This window comes from Liolophura sinensis, chromosome 5, assembly GCF_032854445.1.
Source record: "Liolophura sinensis isolate JHLJ2023 chromosome 5, CUHK_Ljap_v2, whole genome shotgun sequence".
In the NCBI taxonomy this organism is placed as follows: Eukaryota; Metazoa; Mollusca; class Polyplacophora; order Chitonida; family Chitonidae; genus Liolophura; species Liolophura sinensis.
Genome location: NC_088299.1, coordinates 13,507,136 through 13,525,661, shown reverse-complemented (window position 1 = coordinate 13,525,661; position 18,526 = coordinate 13,507,136). Strand labels below are relative to the sequence as shown.

At 40.2% G+C, this 18,526-nt stretch overlaps 1 protein-coding gene and 1 non-coding gene across 7 annotated transcripts in view; both read right to left on the bottom strand.

Annotated features, from left to right (window-relative positions):
* LOC135466070 (chromodomain-helicase-DNA-binding protein 8-like) overlaps positions 1-18,526 on the bottom strand; it is a 51,651-nt gene that overhangs the window by 5,623 nt on the left and 27,502 nt on the right. For 2 of the 6 annotated variants that reach the window (XM_064743483.1, XM_064743485.1), the window contains exons 17-43: positions 18,015-18,222; positions 17,420-17,496; positions 16,978-17,096; positions 16,282-16,455; positions 15,505-15,681; positions 15,069-15,179; positions 14,144-14,409; positions 13,325-13,412; positions 12,905-13,007; positions 12,134-12,299; positions 11,275-11,364; positions 10,643-10,743; positions 10,257-10,362; positions 9,494-9,722; positions 8,623-8,696; positions 7,866-8,071; positions 7,138-7,351; positions 6,708-6,829; positions 5,736-6,484; positions 5,041-5,163; positions 4,435-4,701; positions 3,202-3,286; positions 1,659-1,747; positions 1,274-1,450; positions 901-1,048; positions 389-549; positions 136-252 (exon numbers count right to left, since the gene is read on the bottom strand). In XM_064743483.1, the coding sequence (XP_064599553.1) occupies positions 136-252; positions 389-549; positions 901-1,048; positions 1,274-1,450; positions 1,659-1,747; positions 3,202-3,286; positions 4,435-4,701; positions 5,041-5,163; positions 5,736-6,484; positions 6,708-6,829; positions 7,138-7,351; positions 7,866-8,071; positions 8,623-8,696; positions 9,494-9,722; positions 10,257-10,362; positions 10,643-10,743; positions 11,275-11,364; positions 12,134-12,299; positions 12,905-13,007; positions 13,325-13,412; positions 14,144-14,409; positions 15,069-15,179; positions 15,505-15,681; positions 16,282-16,455; positions 16,978-17,096; positions 17,420-17,496; positions 18,015-18,222 (4,547 nt within the window). The remainder of the gene's footprint in view (positions 1-135; positions 253-388; positions 550-900; positions 1,049-1,273; positions 1,451-1,658; positions 1,748-3,201; positions 3,287-4,434; positions 4,702-5,040; positions 5,164-5,735; positions 6,485-6,707; positions 6,830-7,137; positions 7,352-7,865; positions 8,072-8,622; positions 8,697-9,493; positions 9,723-10,256; positions 10,363-10,642; positions 10,744-11,274; positions 11,365-12,133; positions 12,300-12,904; positions 13,008-13,324; positions 13,413-14,143; positions 14,410-15,068; positions 15,180-15,504; positions 15,682-16,281; positions 16,456-16,977; positions 17,097-17,419; positions 17,497-18,014; positions 18,223-18,526) is intronic. The other 4 variants (XM_064743484.1, XM_064743488.1, XM_064743486.1 and 1 more) reach the window with 3 other exon arrangements.
* Positions 9,845-9,944, bottom strand: LOC135466082 (small nucleolar RNA U6-53/MBII-28). Its single transcript, XR_010444089.1, has one exon. It is a non-coding gene; the product is annotated as a small nucleolar RNA U6-53/MBII-28 (small nucleolar RNA).

Below are 18,526 nucleotides of genomic sequence, written 5' to 3'. Positions count from 1 at the left end.
GCACTCAATGGTTGGGAAATTTGGAATGGTATACCTCTATCACAGAGACAACCTTTAAATCATGACAGAGCAGTGAGAATGACAACTCTTAGGTGGAATATACTCCAAATTCGACTACACTGTCATCTCGCTCACCTTTTTCCCAGTTTCACGGTTAATCACAGAAACATTTTCTTCTCCAGTCAGGCTGCTTGCGTCTAGTTTAGCAGGGTCTAGTCGTGGCCGTCGACCTCTCCTCCTCCCCAATGCCTCCTGTAAAAGGGGGGGAAAAATAGCACTTAGTTTAAACAGAAAACTGATCCACAAAAAAAAAAACAAAAAAAAACAAAAAAAAAACACACCACCTGTGTAACCTGTGCCCCCTATTCCTGCCAGAACTTGGACTCACCTGCATGTGTAACTGAAGATATTCTTCCTCCATGTCGGGACGATCTAACATGTAACCAGGGTGTTCATCTAGCCACTTGTCCAGCTCATGGCGGCGGGGTGCATCCTTCCCTGACAATCTGCTACCATCCTCTAGATTGATCACTGGTACCCTCATGTCAGCTGTAAAGCAAAAGTATTCCAGATATCAAACGTAACATATCTACATAAAACCCAGAACGTGAAGTACCTCACAGATGAAACATTTGTTCACAGTAACATCGCCACATGTAAGCTAGGACAAGTACCTCAAAGATCAAATATTTGTCCACAGTAACACTGCTACGTGTCAGCTAGAACATAAAGTACCTCACAGATGTCAATGTTTACGACATAACAACAGAGACATGTGAAGATATATATTAAAGTACAACGTTGCAAAAATAGTGACTGAGCAAAGCAATGCAGGCAAAAACTGTACCAAGGGGAGATAATCAAGTACAGCACGCGTCATGTCTAAGCCTGTGAACATACCGGCACTGAGCGCAGCCTCCATGGCCCTCCTCTTCACCTGACGTTCAGCTTCCATCATAGCTGCCGCACGTGCGGCGGCTTCAAGCTCGGCGATCTTGTCAGCCTTCCTTTTACGACCTCGGCGTTTTTTTATTGGTTCACCCATACTCTGAAGGTAACAAGGGCACATTATGATCAGGTCATCTATCAATGGGGCTTTTTTGGTTTTTTATGTGGAGACACAGATCAATGACTTGAATTTCAGCTTTTGACTACCTTATCAATATGTACACAAGTTATCTCCCAGTGCCTGTACCTTCCACAAACTAAGCACTGGGACAAGGTTTTATATTTTGGTCAGAAATGGTTTCGTTTACTCGGCAGCTGTCCTTACCCTGGCATGAGCTTGGGCCAGAGCATGGGCAGCTTGTGCAGCCTGGGCCTGCGCCGTGGCTCGAGCGGCCTGCACCCGTGCCGCGGCCTGTGCATGGGCGTACGCCATCAAGGCCGATTCATCCAATCGCGGACTGCTCCCATTCACCAGCTTATCCATAGAGGAAGAATGACCACGCTGCAACAAACAGTTGTAGACATTCTCATTTTGTGAATTCAAATATGACTCTGGAGAGGAATTATTTTTCTTTTTTTGACAAAATGCGATCAAAGTAGTACATAACCTAAAGTACAGTATAATTTCAACAAACTACTCTTTCCACTGAAGAAAATTTTACATTTATACTGAATTTATGCAGATATGACTCCTCAAGCAGAGTACATACCAGTGGTGTAGAGCTGAAGTTGAGCACTTCTCCCTGACTCTCTCCATCACTGGACATCGCACTTTGGTTCATCAACTGATGGAGTCTCGCTGTGAACAGAAAGTCAAATGTTATACTTGTGTAGGTCACAGGATATCTGTGTGTTACTAGAAATCCCCTAAAGTCTGGCTTGTAAAAATGCAATTTCAAATGCACAGAAGGACCTTAAAATGAATCTTGCATATTAAAAATAAGTCATGCATCTTGTAATTTACCGTATTTCATATGCCCACTGCAAATCCATGATGGAAGATCCCCCTCATTGTTTACATGTGCGCAAAACCAAAGCTCAATACATCAAGCACTTTTACAAAGATATCACCCCCTAACATTGTTTTCCCTGTCACTGGACGCCAGTGGACAATCAAGCAAAATTGTGTCACATGAAAAATTCTAAACTTTAGGTGAAATAGAGTACTCAGCTTAGCTGTGTGTCACTCAACTGCTTAGGTTGACATCTAAACAATCACTCCATTCCCAGTTGTGAACACTCTTATTCAGTGTAGCAATGTTAAGGTTGTCAACATCCTCCCTGTGCAAATCTAGTGTATGTCAGCCATGTTTGGGAAGACCTGGGGGCCCCCAATCCACAATGTCCAAATCCACACAGTGCACAGCTTACAACCACGGAATTTGTGACAGATTTGTCTTTACATTTGTGTTGACAATTTTATCTCTTAACTTTACCAAAAAGTTAAAAAATGCTTTGGTTATCTGCCCCCAATTCCAAGCATCGTAACAGTGTGGCTGTTCTATTTTAAGAATGTGAGTGTACACCACCTTGTGACACTATTATAACTCACCAACCTGAACCAATTACTTATGAATTAAGTAAGTCTGGTGTCAATGTTAACATGATCAATCAACTGTCAAAGAACAAGCCTCTTTCCCCCAATATTGGACCAAACAAAGATTAGTATTTGGTTTCCCATAGCTATAGCCTTGTCCAGATTAGCAACACCATTCACACGGTCAGACCAAAACTGTATAAACCAAACCATTAAAATGGATACAGAATTGATGCTGATTGGCTGCAAATTGCAGAGAGGATATCTTGGATTAAAATTCTATTCTTACATGGTCACCAACACCAAATAAATATACATACCCTAGGCTTGTCTATCTTACTATCTCGGCATAAATTTGGATTCCCTTTGACTGGTTGGTTAATGTAACATGTACATGTTCACATAGTGCCAATCCCACACAAAACAGCCCCACACCACAACAGGAAAACACGCTGCAATTCTTTGACCTTTCTATAAACAACTGACATTTGATTCCTGTAAATTATTACAGAAGCTAGTGCAAGTTTAACGTCATATAAATGTTTAGGTTTTCACCATGTATGGCTCTAATATCATCTGCTATCATCACAAGCCTTTTTTCTTCGACTTTTCATTAAGTTTTCAAGATGCATGATAGGTCTTCGCTGAAGCCATACAGTATAGTTGTGGTAAGATCAAAGAATTGCAGCTGGTACGTGAACAAAAATAAGACATACTCCGAGAGAGCTTACCCCTCTCCTCTTCAATCTCTTGCTTTCTCCGTCGGCGACGTTTATGGAATGTCATCTTCAGCCCTTCATTCTGTGGACCCAAACAACAGGGGAAGAATAAGACTAAAGCAACTTGGAAAACGGTGAACAGTCAATAACAACACACGTGCACAATGCAAGCCATGGAACTTTACTATACGGCTTATGAGAAAAAGTATTTATGTTGTCAAGTTTCCTTATATCTAGTATCAACATTAAATCACCTTTTTAAGGTCTTATAGCAACATAATACCGCAGAAGATTATATAAATATCTGTGATGTGTATACTTGTTTGCCCACGTCTCTAAAACGTAGGGAAAAGCCAAGAAAGTGATGGCACTGTCAATAAATAAATTTATTCTTTGTTTTTTACACTATAAAAATTTTCATGACTTCACATGCTTTGTGTTTTATTTATTTATTTATTTTTCTGGAACCACAAAACAGGTCATTTGTGATGTTCCACAGTGTAGCATTAATCCATAACCAAAGTGACATTGTGCATGGAAAATATATATGAATAAGAGAATACCTCCTAAGTTTAGTTCTGTACTAGCATGTGATCTCATATGTATCAGTATACACATCGTGTGTTATATATATATATATATATATATATACAAATATACATTAACAAGAATGCATGCAAATATGATTTTTTAACAAGTGATATATCGACAATTACCAAAAAGAACAAAAGAACGACAGATTCATGTAAACTATCACTTCATCCACCAGCTATATGTAAAGACATGCCAGGGATGTTATTGCAGTTCCCAAGCAGAAATAAGTAATACTGATGATGATAACGATGATGATGATAACAATGATGATGATAACAATGACGATAGTGACTGCATGTACCACAATGACCATATATACAGCGCTCAGCCTTGTCAAATGGAAGCAAAACAAGGTGAAAAGAAGTCGGCAATGAAAGCAGCGGTAGCGGCAGAAGTAGTAGTTGTATAAAAAGCCAAGGCCCTACATGCAGCAATGTGGAGTCCGGCTGTGGGACAAAAAGCCATTCCATGAGGAGAGCAGTGGGATTGGCCAGGAAGGAAGTCACACCAATCAAATCAGCCAGCCAGCCAGTCAGTCAGCCAATCACAGAACAGCAGCATAACGGCCGGTGCAGGGTGGGGATGGGTACAGGGACACCAACCACCTCCCACCTCAGAATAATGAGACGTAAATACCTGAGAAACGTGGACGCTAATATCGCGGGTCACTTCATCATCATCATCATCACCCATGTTCACCTTAAAGCCCTCCACTGCCGAGTCAGGCGCATCGGACAGACTGTGGTCCCCAGCCAGGCTCTCTGACTTGGGTGTAGAAGCTCCCACCGGTGTACCACTTCTCGAATCACCCCCAGGTAACAGGTAGCTCCGTCGGGTCAAAGGCCACTCCCCATTCACTATGGTATAACACACATGCTCCAGTCTATGGAATATCACCTTGTCCTGTGATCAGAGAATGTGCATGGATAACTTGTGATATACTCGCTGTGTTATATTCTAAAATGGCAAGTAATTAACACGAGAACAAAAAGGAAAACACATTTAAAGTGCAGGGTATCGATGAAAAGGGAGGCAACTGTGTCAGCTCAAAAAATCTCCTCAGATAATTCTCAGAGTTGGATCTAAATTCATCATACACAGTGCAAACCCACAACTCTCAAATAGTAACAAACTAAATACCTTTCACTGTCAAACATTTCATCAGAATTATTGTGTATTGTATTTCAGTCAGACTATGACTTGAGGCAGCTACCCAAACATTGCCACCCATGATGTACTAACCTTAGGCCACTGTATCGAGGAGTTGTTGACAGATCTGGCCAGCAGTTCAGCCACTGTAGCCTCCTTCCCAAACACATCCAGGTTTCCTGTCTCGTCCAGTCCAGCACCCAGATTTACAGGCTCCTGAAATGACATCATATACAAGTTGTAGTTATGATGTCAACATTGAATGATGGACTCGACCTTTTGATGGCTTTTTAATATCAAACTAAACCCATTGCACATATATCTCATATCAGCTTGTTGTCCAATAGCAGCACCAATACTCTCACCTAAAGTAATTCACTATGTTACGATCACAAATACATTTATTTTATTTGATTCTTGTACTCCAGAACATCCAGGACAATGAGTGAAAAAACTGAGCTCAACGCAAATCATCCAACAAACCTCCCATAGCCAAACTAGCAAGAGCTGGATTCGAGCCTATGACCTCACTACTCGGCAACCTGTAGTTTGAGGGTTCCATAATAAATATAAGAATGAATGAACATCCTATCTGCTGTGTCAGCTGTCATGACTCCTCATGACTATTCAGAGTTGGATCAAATATCATCATCCACAGCTTAACTTGGGAGAAGCATTCCTTCGTAATCTTGGTCATAATAAATTGATTTGCGAGTATTTTAGGTATTTATGTACCAAATGAGCTGGGAAGTCTTCCTTTGTACCAGTCACTGTGTTGATATGGTTACCTGAGATTGGGATGGCTCTGTGTTGGCCTCTTCATCCCCTTTCTTCTCCTCCTTCACATCTTTGGTCACATCTTTCACATGTATCTTTGCATCACTATCAGCTTCGCTTTTCTCAACAGTCTCATCCTTAGGTTTATCATCTGCGTCATCCCCTGCCTTCTCAACCTCTGTTTTGGATTCTTCTTTCTCACTGGGGTCCTTCTCCTTCTCACTGACCTCCTTCTCTGCCCCAGCAATCTTGCTATCATTTTTCTCCATGCTCTCCTCCGTTTTAGACTCTGCAGACATATCTATCACAAGTGTCCCCTCCATTTCTGAGCTCTTCTCTGCATCCTCCACATCACCGTTGGTTTTGGCTGATGGAGATCCAGCCTCTTCCTGCGGTTTCTTCTCCTTCTGTGCAGACTTTGGTTGCTCTTTGGGCGACACAGCCTCTTTCGCCAATTCAGGCTCAGCTGTAGGAGACATGGGCTCAGACTTGAGAGATTCAGGCTCAGGTTTGGGAGATTTGGGCTCATGCTTTGGAGAGCTGCTTCTCTCAACCTTTCCTTCTGTAACGTCCTCAGTTTTTTCATCATCCTTGTTTTCTTCTCGCTTCTCTTCGGCCACACTGTCTGTCTCCATGTCTTCCTCCTCACCTTTGACCTCAGCCTTGACCTTCGCTGAAAGGTCAGAAGGTTCTGGGGATCCCTCTCTTTTGAGTTCTGGCGGTGGACGATCGTCCAATTCTTCTTCCTCTCCTGCCTCATCTGTTTTAATAAACAAGCAATGGACACACATTAAAAAGACTGTTCATCACGCACAACCATGATAGGCCACCATAACCTTCTGGGGTTTTACAACTGTCTTAAAAAAGGTCACCACAACACTAAAATTATCAGCACTTTTATCTGGTCACTTTAAATAGTAATATGTAATAATTAAATATATATCATGAATTGTTGCTATACTGTTATTGAGAACTAACCATACCTTTAAAGCTGCGCAGATTTCGGTTAGCCCCGTACAACTGGCTAGTTTTACACTGTATCACTTCTTGGAAACACAAGGTGGGATCATGTAGTATATGGTAGTCTGTTCTGGCCACACCATGCCTGAAACGCATGCACACAAACAGTATGAGTAAAAACAAAATGACAGATATTGTAACATATGTTTGTTGTATACTATCACACTCAATAATATTACTGCAGAAGGAAAACTGATGTAACTTGTGTTGTTTTGACCTGTGTCTCCCCCTGGCAATGTGTTTTTTCAAGTGGAATTTACAACTTCATGGGACTCACATGAAAAGAAACAACAATCACGATTGTGCGTATGTGCTGTCGACCGCTTATTGCCACCAAGGCCATACAATACTGTGAGAGCAGGGTTTTGTCAAATAAGAATGCGCGTAACTCACCTGGCGGCACCAATCAGGAGGTCTTTGTCATGTTTACCGCAGATCCACCACTCTGGCATGTCAAATGAGGGCTGGCACAGCTTGAGCCTCTCCTCCAATTTAGGATGGATCAGAATCTCCTGTCTGATCCGGGTCAAAAGGTCTATACGATTCAGGCAGCGGTTAGCACGCTCCTCTGTGATTGGTTCTACATAAATATTGTTGGGGGGTGAAGCTGGAAGAGTTAACAAGTGACAACATGACGTCCCATGAGCAAGAAGAGCAAATGTAATTTTCACATAGACAGCTTGACGATTAGCAACACAGACAATTAAGGATACAAACAGGGCAGCTATTGAGGTCAAAGATCAATCTCTCTACCAGAGCTTGCAAGGAGTTCACAATGATTTAAACCAAGTTTAGAACATAACCCAGATCTAGTTGTTGTCTTCTAAGCAATTCTGACAACAGGGTGAATTCAACAATTCACTTCTGTCTGAACTGCAAATTTGTTAAACTGGAGATGACACAGTGAACTCTGAAAATTGTCAAAATACAAGCTAAATTTAGCAACTTTTTATTACTTCCCAGGAAATATTAATTTCTAATTAAGGTACAAGATAAAAACAAGAATTCCAGATAAATCCCGAAAACTTTCTTGTCTGAAACAAGTCTATAACTAAAAATGTTGAATTTTCCTCTGTACATTTGATGAAGCCAATACATTCATGTGAATTTGGTGGCCTTACCGTCTTCCTCATCCTTGAATTTCTTACAGACAGCTTTACACATGTGGTAGAAGGCCAGGAAGTACTCGGTGAGTGTGTGGTCATACTTCTTGTCCAGCCTGGCGATACATCTAAACCTGTCCCACACATAACGGCCCTTGTGCATCTCCACACCAAACGTGGAAACTGTTCTGTAGAAATCTGCCTCCTCTCGGCGAGACCAACGGCTAAAAGGAACAAGGTAAAAATCAATTTACTGTGTATAAAAATGTAATTCAAAGATTCTTCGTGTTAAATTTTCTACACATTTAAGACTGTTGCCACAACGTGGCTGTGATAGTGCTAAAAGGCATAATCAATCAACAAGACATGATCAGGGAATTTCTTTTCCACATATTAGACCGGTGTTGCAGATCTGAGGAGATTTTAAGTTGCTTAATGGGCCGAGAAAACTTGAGTGCCCTGAGAAAACAAAGTGTGCTTCCCAAGATAGCTTATAAATCTCCAAATTTAATGCTTCAGCTGGACTAGTGAAAGCTGAATTTGAACCCGGGTCCTCAATGGTCTGAGGGGCCCATCAGTTGCAGGGAGAACAATTCTGTAGCTGACTGAGCCAACCAGGGCTTTTCCTACACCACAACCATAATTGTACATGAGCGCAAGTCAGATCTGTTAGTTTTCCAAAGCTCACGTCAGAGATGGATCTTAGATAATCATCCATCCTGCTGTAGGTTTCTAAAGCTCTGAACTTCTCTATAAATAGAATTTTAGAACTTACTTTTGTTGAGACTCTCTCTTCTTCATTTCTCTCTCTTTAATGACCAGTTCAGTCTTCTCTCTTCTTTCCAGTCTCTGTAAACCATAAATGAAAGGCATCAGTATAATAAGAAAGGGGAGGGGGGTGGGGGTAATGCAATCACAGGCTGTTTTTCTCATTACACTTAGCATGTGACTCGCTTCTTGTTCCAGGCTGTACGCAAGAAACTTTCATTCATATAATTGCAGCCAGTTTTATTTTATTTCATTTTTTTTTTTTTGATTGGTGTTTTACGCCGTACTCAAGAATATTTCACTTATACGACGGCGGCCAGCATTATGGTGGGTGGAAACCGGGCAGAGCCCGGGGGAAACCCACGACCATCCACTGGTTGCTGGCAGACCTTCCCACTTACAGCCGGAGAGGAAGCCAGCATGAGCTGGACTTGAACTCACATCGACCGCATTGGTGAGAGGCTCCTGGGTCATTACGCTGCGCTAACCGCCTGAGCCACGAAGGCCCCGCAGCCAGTTTTACAGGCTAAGGAAACGGGAGTGTTTGGAATAGATCACTGACCTTTGCAAAGTTAACTCTCCCTCTTTGTTACATGTCATATTGATAAAAGCAAGTGATGTCCTGCGAACATAATGCAAGATGACACAAAAGACCAACATCAACCGCTTACTGCCTGAAGAATAATGAATGCAGAGGGAATGCTTTCTGTCTAAGAAAGGGATTAAACTCACTTCTTGTGGCCTACTGATTTCAAGGTAAGCACCTTCACCACTCAGTCATCTCGTCACAAGGCGAGCTGCTCTAGCTTCATGCATGAGTAGTGTTTAATGTCCAGTCACAACTAGGTCTACCAAAGTACCACAACCATAACACTGACCTTAGCTTTCTGTGCCATTCTCATCTGTTCTTTTTTGTGGTTTCTCTGGTAGCCCGTCACCACTCGGCGCAGACGGGTGTTCAGTTCAGAGACGGAGGGAAAGGGCAGGGTGCCGCCCTCCCCCATCTGTTCGGGGGGTAAAATGGGGTTAGGGGTCTTCCTGGGGGTAACATCCATCTCGTCCTCATCATCATCAGGACGACCAGTTCCGTCCAGAAAATCATCATTCCTGAGAGATCAAAGGGAGATAAATGATCATTACTTCAGTATTTTGTGGATGCTCCAACGATTGTATTACTAGAAAGGTTTCGGAACCAGAGTATACTTTATGCCAAAAGTCTCATTCCTTTGTACCTTCAGTGACTTAAAATTTGAACTCATTGAAACCCAGCAGAAGTTCTATGAACTGTTCTGATTTCTCAGTATTAGCATGGTTCAGTCATCATTAGATACAATGGAAACATTATGTTACAATGATAACATTATATTACAATGGTAACATTTCAGCTGGATAGGCTGCTTTCAGCAAAGAGCTCAAAGAGAACCTAAAACTTGAAATCAGCATTCCCTTTAGGAAAAAAAAATTAAGTGTTGGTATAAAAAGTATCAGTAAGGACTTTATATGCTGCTTTTATATAACTTCAAGTGAAATACATGTTACAACTGTGTAAACTCTCAAATCCAGTAAACCTTGTGAAATAACTCATGGTATATACAGCAAATATTTAAGTATTCGAGGCAGCTTTGATACAAAACAACTTACTCATCATCATTCTCCTCTGCGAGCACAGCAGCGCCATCTGGTGGGCCACATCGAGAAAGGAATACCAATGATGGGTCTTGGCGCATCATATTGTACTTCTCATAACCTAAACACAACACAATTCATCACGATTAATCTTCAGAAGGGGTTTAACAGCTATTTACATATACATTTTTCTTCTTAAAATAAATTTTAGCAAAACATTCATTAAACCAAAGCATGCTTGTGGTCCATTCATAAAAAATTCTCTCTACAAAAATACTTGACCAGTCTCTCCAGCAATCTGAACCAAGATCTTTGTCAAACAAACTACTTCATCAACCAATCAGAAATCCCCACACTTTGTAAACGGAATATCATTAAGTTATGTGATAATGAGAACTGACCATGCTTGAAGACCCCAACAAGCAGTGACCGATCACTCTCCTCGTCCCACCAGAAAGCCGGCGGGTCACCATCACAGCAAGGAGGCGGAATGTCAATATCACTGAAACATACAACAATAATAAGTCAATATCACTGAAACATACAACAATAATAAGTCAATATCACTGAAACATACAACAATAATAAGTCAATATCACTGAAACATACAACAATAATAACCATCTCAACACCACTTCATCAGTTAAGGTGTAAATAGTATGAATGCCAAATTTTCACATCAATATTAAGCTAACTTAAAGTTTTTACTGGCAATTAAAACCTCCAACAAGATCTACTTTATTTGCTCCACCTACCATAAATTTCGTCCATGACTAACTTGCCCATTTTTCCTGATTCTAAAAGTTCTCTTGATTTTATAAAGGTGTTTTGAGGCTTGCTTAAAACATGAGATGATATTCTGCTGGAAAATTTTAAGTTTCAGCACCAAATATAATATTTATTTGCCTTTAAAAACGAACTTTTGTTGGCAAAAATTTTAGGTCATTCAGGCTAATTACATTATGCAAGGAATACAAGACTGGGAAAGGTGATATGATGAATCTTAACTAACTGGTTGTCAAAGGAGACTTACCAAGAAGGATAACCCATGAAGACTTTCTCAGCTTCATCCCCAATGACTTCCTGCTTGAGGTAATACAAGAGTCGCACTCGCAGCAGTACTCTGTAACCGTGGAAAACTTGTGTCATAACAAGGAAGCAACACTGATGGAACACACTTGCATGTGAGGTATTTTTTATGTAATAAATTAATGGAAAATGGGGATTTACCACTAAAGTCATCAACATGTCCAATTCATGGAAAGCTAATAACAGGCTCAGTTACACCTGTTAACAGATTAGCTTGGTGCACCAATGAATTTGATTGTTATTTTATGCCACTCTCAAGAACAGAACACTTAAAAACTAACCATAAATATACTTTCGGTTATTTTTGAAAATTTTTGTGAAAAACAGTTAAAGACAACCAACCTTTGGATTCTAAGGTGGGCCTTCTGGATCATACTATCAGAGGTTAGGAACTGTGACATTACAGGAGTTTATCCAACTCTAATCACTGAATGTTGGAGTAACTTTTTTTTTATCTATTAGTAAAAGAAGACAAATAATGTTCCCAAAAATTCCTTCCTTCTGGTGAACATCCAGAAGAAAAGGTGATGTGACGTCAGATTTCTTAGATACCATCAGTATGGCTCATAAAAGCCCACAAAAGTATTCAAATATGTGTGAATGCCTTTCAACACTCCTTAAAAAATATGAAAAAAATAAATGAAACTATTTTTACACATAACTTTGTCTGTATGATGAACCTAACTTCATATTTTAGTTTTCTTTTACTGTAACAGTACTCTTAGATCATTCATCTTTGTGGTATATTTACACCCCCCCCCCCCCTCTCACACACACACATCCCTATTTGTTCTTTGACTTACTTGTTTGAATGTCTTTGTAAATGTTTTTTGTAGCCATTATCTGTAAGAATCTCCTCAAAGTTGAGCTGTAGACTGGACTGGTCCAGCTCCGGGGAAGGAGTCATGTATTTGGACTCTTTCTTCAGCTTCTTCCCTTTACGGCCACGCGGAACAGGAGCTGACAAACCTACAGGAGACAGATTTCACCCCAAAACATTCATTCATGGTCACAAGAACAAAACGCGTAAACAAGTAACATTGATATATCGCCACACAAGATACAAGTACAGTTTTGTAATGTCCGAATATATCCTGTCTTTTTAAATGCTTCCTACGGTTCATATGGCCAGTTCACAACTGGACAACTTACATAGCTACCGCAATTCTTCTAATTTTTGGGACAGATATTATTAGTGTTGATTTATTTATTTATTTATTTGATTGGTGTTTTATGCCGTACTTAAGAATATTTCACTTATACGATGGCAGCCAGCATTATGGTGGGTGGAAACCGGGCAGAGTCTAGGGGAAACCCACGACCATCCGCAGGTTTCGTAGAGTTGAAAGTAGAATATAACATTTCTTTACCAGCTATTTGGATAATTAAAAAACAGTGGCTACAGAAAAAGCAGATAAATTCTGCCGGCTTGGGTGTATGACTCATGAAGGGTATGGGAATATCCTTAGTAACTTGTCAAGTATCTCCAAAATCACAAGACCCTAAAGAATAGTTTCCAGAACACTAATCATTTTTGCTGTATCATGGTGACTTGTATGCAAACTGGGCCTCACCTGAGTGGTTTTTGAGAGCAGCATCATTGTCAGGAGAGACCAGATCCCAGATGAAGCCCTTTATTCTCTCATCACCTTTGTAAAACTGTAGTGAGTAGGCCAGCTGTAAAAGACAGGTGCAGGGTGAAAACCAGTTGGTAGCAACACATAATTCTCACGAAATGTCAAAGCTTTCTTTTTTCTTTTCTATTTCATTTTTTATTTCAGTGCAGAAACTAAATTGATAGTTGACAAACTACAACTGAGGTGTATCACAACAAACAACACAAAAAGTTAAATCTTGCATCAAATACACATGGGCTAGCATATGCTCCCACAAAAGTTTGCCTAATTTGACCCGTGACTATTATTGGTCAATTATCAAGCCTGGAGAATCCTTATCACTACTTTATCTGGCCCTACGTGTACAGGGTTCCCTACCAATGCCCTGGAAATGGTCTCCACATCCTTCTCAGAGAGTTTTCGCTTGAAACGTCCATGAGCCAGGATGTCTCCCCATCGGCCCCAACTGTGAAGACAAATACAAAGGTAATTTTAAACTGCAGTCAAAATAATTTGTCTCGAGTGTTCATCAGCACTGACCATCAATCCATCAATGTAGTAGAACCTGCCTTTGTTATCCAAAGAGCCTTATCATTACTACGAGCTGGTTAACTTATATAAATCTGACCATATAAACCATTCATGAGATCAGCTAACTTTCAAGTCACAGTATACGAAGTGGCAATGGGGAACTCGTAAAACCCGCTATCATCTCTTTCATTTTGTCCTTTATTACGTCACAATAGTCGGTATATTTTCTACTAAAACACGTATGAAGTACACAAGCACTGCAACATCAAAGAAGATAACGTGTTCTACTGCTATCAAGACCTACTGTGTAGCTACTGCTGAAGTCTCCCATTCTAAAACAAGACACATAATTGGTATAAATTATCCTGAATTTTTATATGCTGTGTATATCAACAAAGTGCAGAAACTTTTATCCACCCATATACCAAACGGAGTGCCCCAAATGATCACAAATTTGATCCATGACCAACTTCTCAATTTTTCCTGATTCTGAGAGTTCTTTTGATTTTAGAAAGGTGTTCTGAGGTTTGTTTGGAACAAGTTTCAGCAGCAAAAAGAATATTTTGTGACATTTATTTGCCTCTAAAAATGCACTTCTGTTGACGAAATTTGAGATCATTGAGGGTATTTGAAAAACTATAACAGAATCTCCACCGAATCCCTTACCCATAGACAAGTAAATTTTTCTCCACCCTGAAGCACTCAGCCCTGGTATAACGACCCTCTGTCCCATCCTCTGGAGCCTCAAAATCCTCGTCCTTGGGGTCACGGTTTCGCCGTTTTTTGCTTCGGCGTCCCCGTCGGCCTAGACCGCCCTCTTCATCGTCTGTATCACTGGAGGTTTCCAGCTCAGACATGTCCACAACATTGTCCTGGTTCCCATAGCGCGTCGTTTGACGTCGTTGTCTGGGTTCCTCAATGATTAAATCATTCTGAAATTTAAAATTTTCATAAAAAATATTACTTTGAAGGCATGAATAATTATGGCTCAACTCTACACAGGCAGTACTGGTAGCCCTGCCTGGTAAAACGACTCTCTGCCCATCCGCAGGAGCCTCAAAATCCTCGTCCTTATTGCTGCGGTTTATTTGGTAGCCCTGCCCAAAGATTTCTAATATGACATCGGCCATCCACACTCTTGTAGAACGACAACTGACAAAATGCAATTTTACACAAGTCCAATGAATGGAGGAAACCTTATTGCTTGCAGTAACAACCAGGATTTGGCAACTGCAAGTTAGTGAAATTGATGCAGACCGACAGAACCTTACAATCCACCAAAAAGCCCATAATTCTTCTCAGATATCAGTAGCGTAATTCTTCAGCCATTTCATATGTTTGCAAGGTGTGTATTCAAGCGAATTCAAGAGGCATTCTGTGTAGACTAATAAAATTATACTTTTTGTGAAGCCCTGAATTGGTCAATCCAATCAATGTAGCTTTGTTTACAAAATCATGAGAAAAATGTGCATAAATTGGCAAGTTACTCCTATATGAGAATTGGTTGAGAAATTAGGGTAATAGTGTCGACAACGTACAGGCAATATAGGACTTCTTGTCAAAAATCAACGCAAAAAGCACAGTATCTCACCCGATTTGTCAGTTCATCCACATCCAGGTCAGCTTTCTTAGCCCATTTTTGCCAAAAGTTAGGGTCATCTATACTGATGTCACTGCGATTACCAGAGGCACTGAAGCTTGCCTGGAAGGAAAAGGAAAACAGTTATTGTTACAGAGAAACAATGTTTCACCACTAGTACTACCACGTAGTGCTTCAGCTGGATTCTCACAACAAATGCCCATAAACCTGTGTTGAAAACTGGAATCATGAAATACCCAGAATTCATGTTTTTTATATTGGTGAAATGGCGCTTCCCTCACCACATTTCTTGCAATTTTAAAATCTCTTGAGCTTTTTAAACTGTTGTCATAAGTGTGTCCAAATTATAATTTCTTCATTGTACTGAAGATTAAGGTATTTACTTATGTGACCAGGGTCATGATTATGGGTAAGTGTGCGTGCTAACCTTGGCGAACGTGGAGCCCTTGCCCTCAGATTCTATCTGGATGACCTGTGTACGTCTCTGGAGAATCTGTTCTATGTCCTCCTCACAGAATTTATCACCGGCGTTATCATCATCCATCAGGGCTCCGTATGCTCCCTTTCTCAACAGCTCCTCCACATCTTTCTTTGACACTGGCCCCTAGATAAAAGAACGCTCTAGTTTACATGCAAATTCATTGTATTTGAATGAATGAATGAATGATTATGGCTTTATGCCACAGAGGCAGTATTTCAGCCATATCGTGGTGAGCACATATTTAAATCATATACACACATACATATGTCTCTTCTGGAAAATTGTAAGTATATATACATGTATGATAAAGACGAATTATATTACATGATACAGGCCAATGGTCTTCAAATATTCATTCCATCATATTTGATACGACACTGATCTGTCGATACAAACAGATGTACATCTACCTCAGTCTACACAAACGTTTACCAACGTGTGCATATCAATTTCGGCAAAACAGACGTAAAATCAAGTACATTTTGTACACAACAGCAGGTATGTTTGGTTTGCAAAGATTAACCAGTACATGAGCAACCTTTCCCAATGCACTGGTGACATGCTGTTCTCTTACAAAGCATGAAAAACAGGTTACAAGATTGCCCACAATAAAAGACAGGAGTGCCAAACTTAGGCCCAAATTACTTGCAATATTTTGGCCACTGGAAAATAAGAAATGTTTACGGCACACAGTGAAGATTCAGAGTAAATCAATTTTCTCACCCCAGCTCCTTGTACTGCAGGCTTCTCTCCACCCATTGACTGGAGCACAGCCTTGTCTAAGCCCAGCTTCATGGAGGCCTTGTCAAACATCTCTCGCTCGTACGTGTTCCTTGTGATCAAACGATACACCTTTACGGACCTGCTCTGACCAATTCGGTGACAGCGAGCTTGGGCCTAATCATAACACAAAGACAAACCACTGTAGTCACGCTTTAAGATGTTGCACTGATTGATCTTATCAACACAAGACAACATATTTGTCAGTGTATATATCTGCTAGTTTTCCTCTATCAAATTTTTCTGTTTTGTTTCTAACTTTATCGTATTATTTCTTTTTTTTCTCCTGATTTACAGCTTTCATCAATAGCAATTTTCAGACAACCATCCATACTCTTCATAGTGCAATTTTTGGAACCACTTCCATATCCTCTCAATGGCTGCACTATCCTCATTGTTGGCAAGTGCCATTTGCTATTTATCTAATATCTGCTTGTGTACTTTAAGAAATTCTATAAGTAAAATTTGATTTACACCATGATAAAACCAGAGCTTGTCAACAACCACATATAAAACATTGTCCAGACACAAGTCCAGGATGTTAATGGAAAGCCCACCACTGCAAACCAAACACTGATAGCAGCTGGTTACCCAGAAGTGGCATGAGGAAGAACTGCTCTGTTAGCACAGTGGCATTACCTGAAGATCATTCTGAGGGTTCCAGTCTGAGTCAAAGATAATGACTGTGTCTGCAGCTGTTAGGTTAATGCCTAACCCTCCAGCTCTTGTACATAGTAGGAACACAAACCGATCAGAGTCTGGAAAAAAGCACAAGCAAACATCAATACATGGTCTGATATCAGGTAGTGAGTATTCACTAAGCGAAACATGACAGAGGTCAGGTTCCCAACACGAGGTCTCTCAAATAAGCACCATAAAAATTGACTCACAATTCTCTGAAGTCTTACATTTGAAATACTTAAATGCATTTAAATTTCACCCAGAATCTCTTCAAAAAAAATAGGTAACAAGTAGTTTTGGATATATTTTTTCCCTGGGTTGTGAGGACTGCAAACTTCTTGTCTAGTTGCTTTCCATTAGTACTATTGTATCCACCACTAAAATTGAATCCTAGTAGTACCTGGCTTGGAGAACCGGTCAATGGCCTCTTGACGGATGTTCCCTCTTATCCTCCCATCAAGTCGTTCATACAAGAATCTGACAAATAAAACCAGCCATACATCAGCCAATCATACATGGTCATAAATACACCTGTCTGGTATTCTGGTATTTATTTATTTGTGGTCATACTCAAGAAATTTTTCACATGTGACACATTGGACTGTTCCACAAGTGTTGTCAACTGTTTACTGTCATCAAGGCCAATTGCACAAAGAGGGTTGGGAAATCTAGGACAGCCATGTCCAAGGATCTTTCTGTCTGGCATATTCCTCAACATTCCCCTAATTCCTCAACATTTCTGCATATCACAGAGCAACTTTCATTACAATTTATGCACATTTTTAAATTCTGGAGACAAAACTGCACTGGTTAGATTGATATGTTTCTGGGCTTCACAAAAAGTAAAATTTAATCAGTCAACACAGAATAATGCCTTTAAAATATGCTTGAATAAACACGTTGCAAACAAGCGAAATGGTTGAAGAATTATAGTACTACTTTCATTATATTTAACAGTTGCTCATGTGACTGAGCCCAGATAATGGTGTACTCACTTTCTATGTACACAGTAATCCTCAAGGATATCCAAGACTCTGATCATCTGGGAGAAGATGAGGATCTTGTGGCCATCCTGTTGTAGTTTGGGCAGCAGTTTGTCTATCAGGACAAGTTTACCACAGGACTGGACCAGGGCGTTGAACACATGCTCAGTGTCACTGCCATGTTTCTCTCTCACCTCCTCTAAAATCTTCTCCTCAGCACCTGAGCAATGTACACAGGTGAGAAAGGTGTGATATGAGAAGCTGATGAATCTAACAGCTCAAGGATGAATTATACCTATTATCTCCTGAATTTCTGACTACAAAGTTTACAGCAGCTTAGAACATAACGTTAGTTCCAGCAAAAGTTTCTCAGAAAGTTTACAACATATTTTCTTAAAACTAGGAGACAAGATTTGGTAAGTTGAGTTCTGTCAAATGAACAGCAACAACTTTTTCTTTGTCTATTTAAATCGAGTTTAATGCCATACCCAAGAATTTTTCACTTCAAATTAATAGTTGAGAGG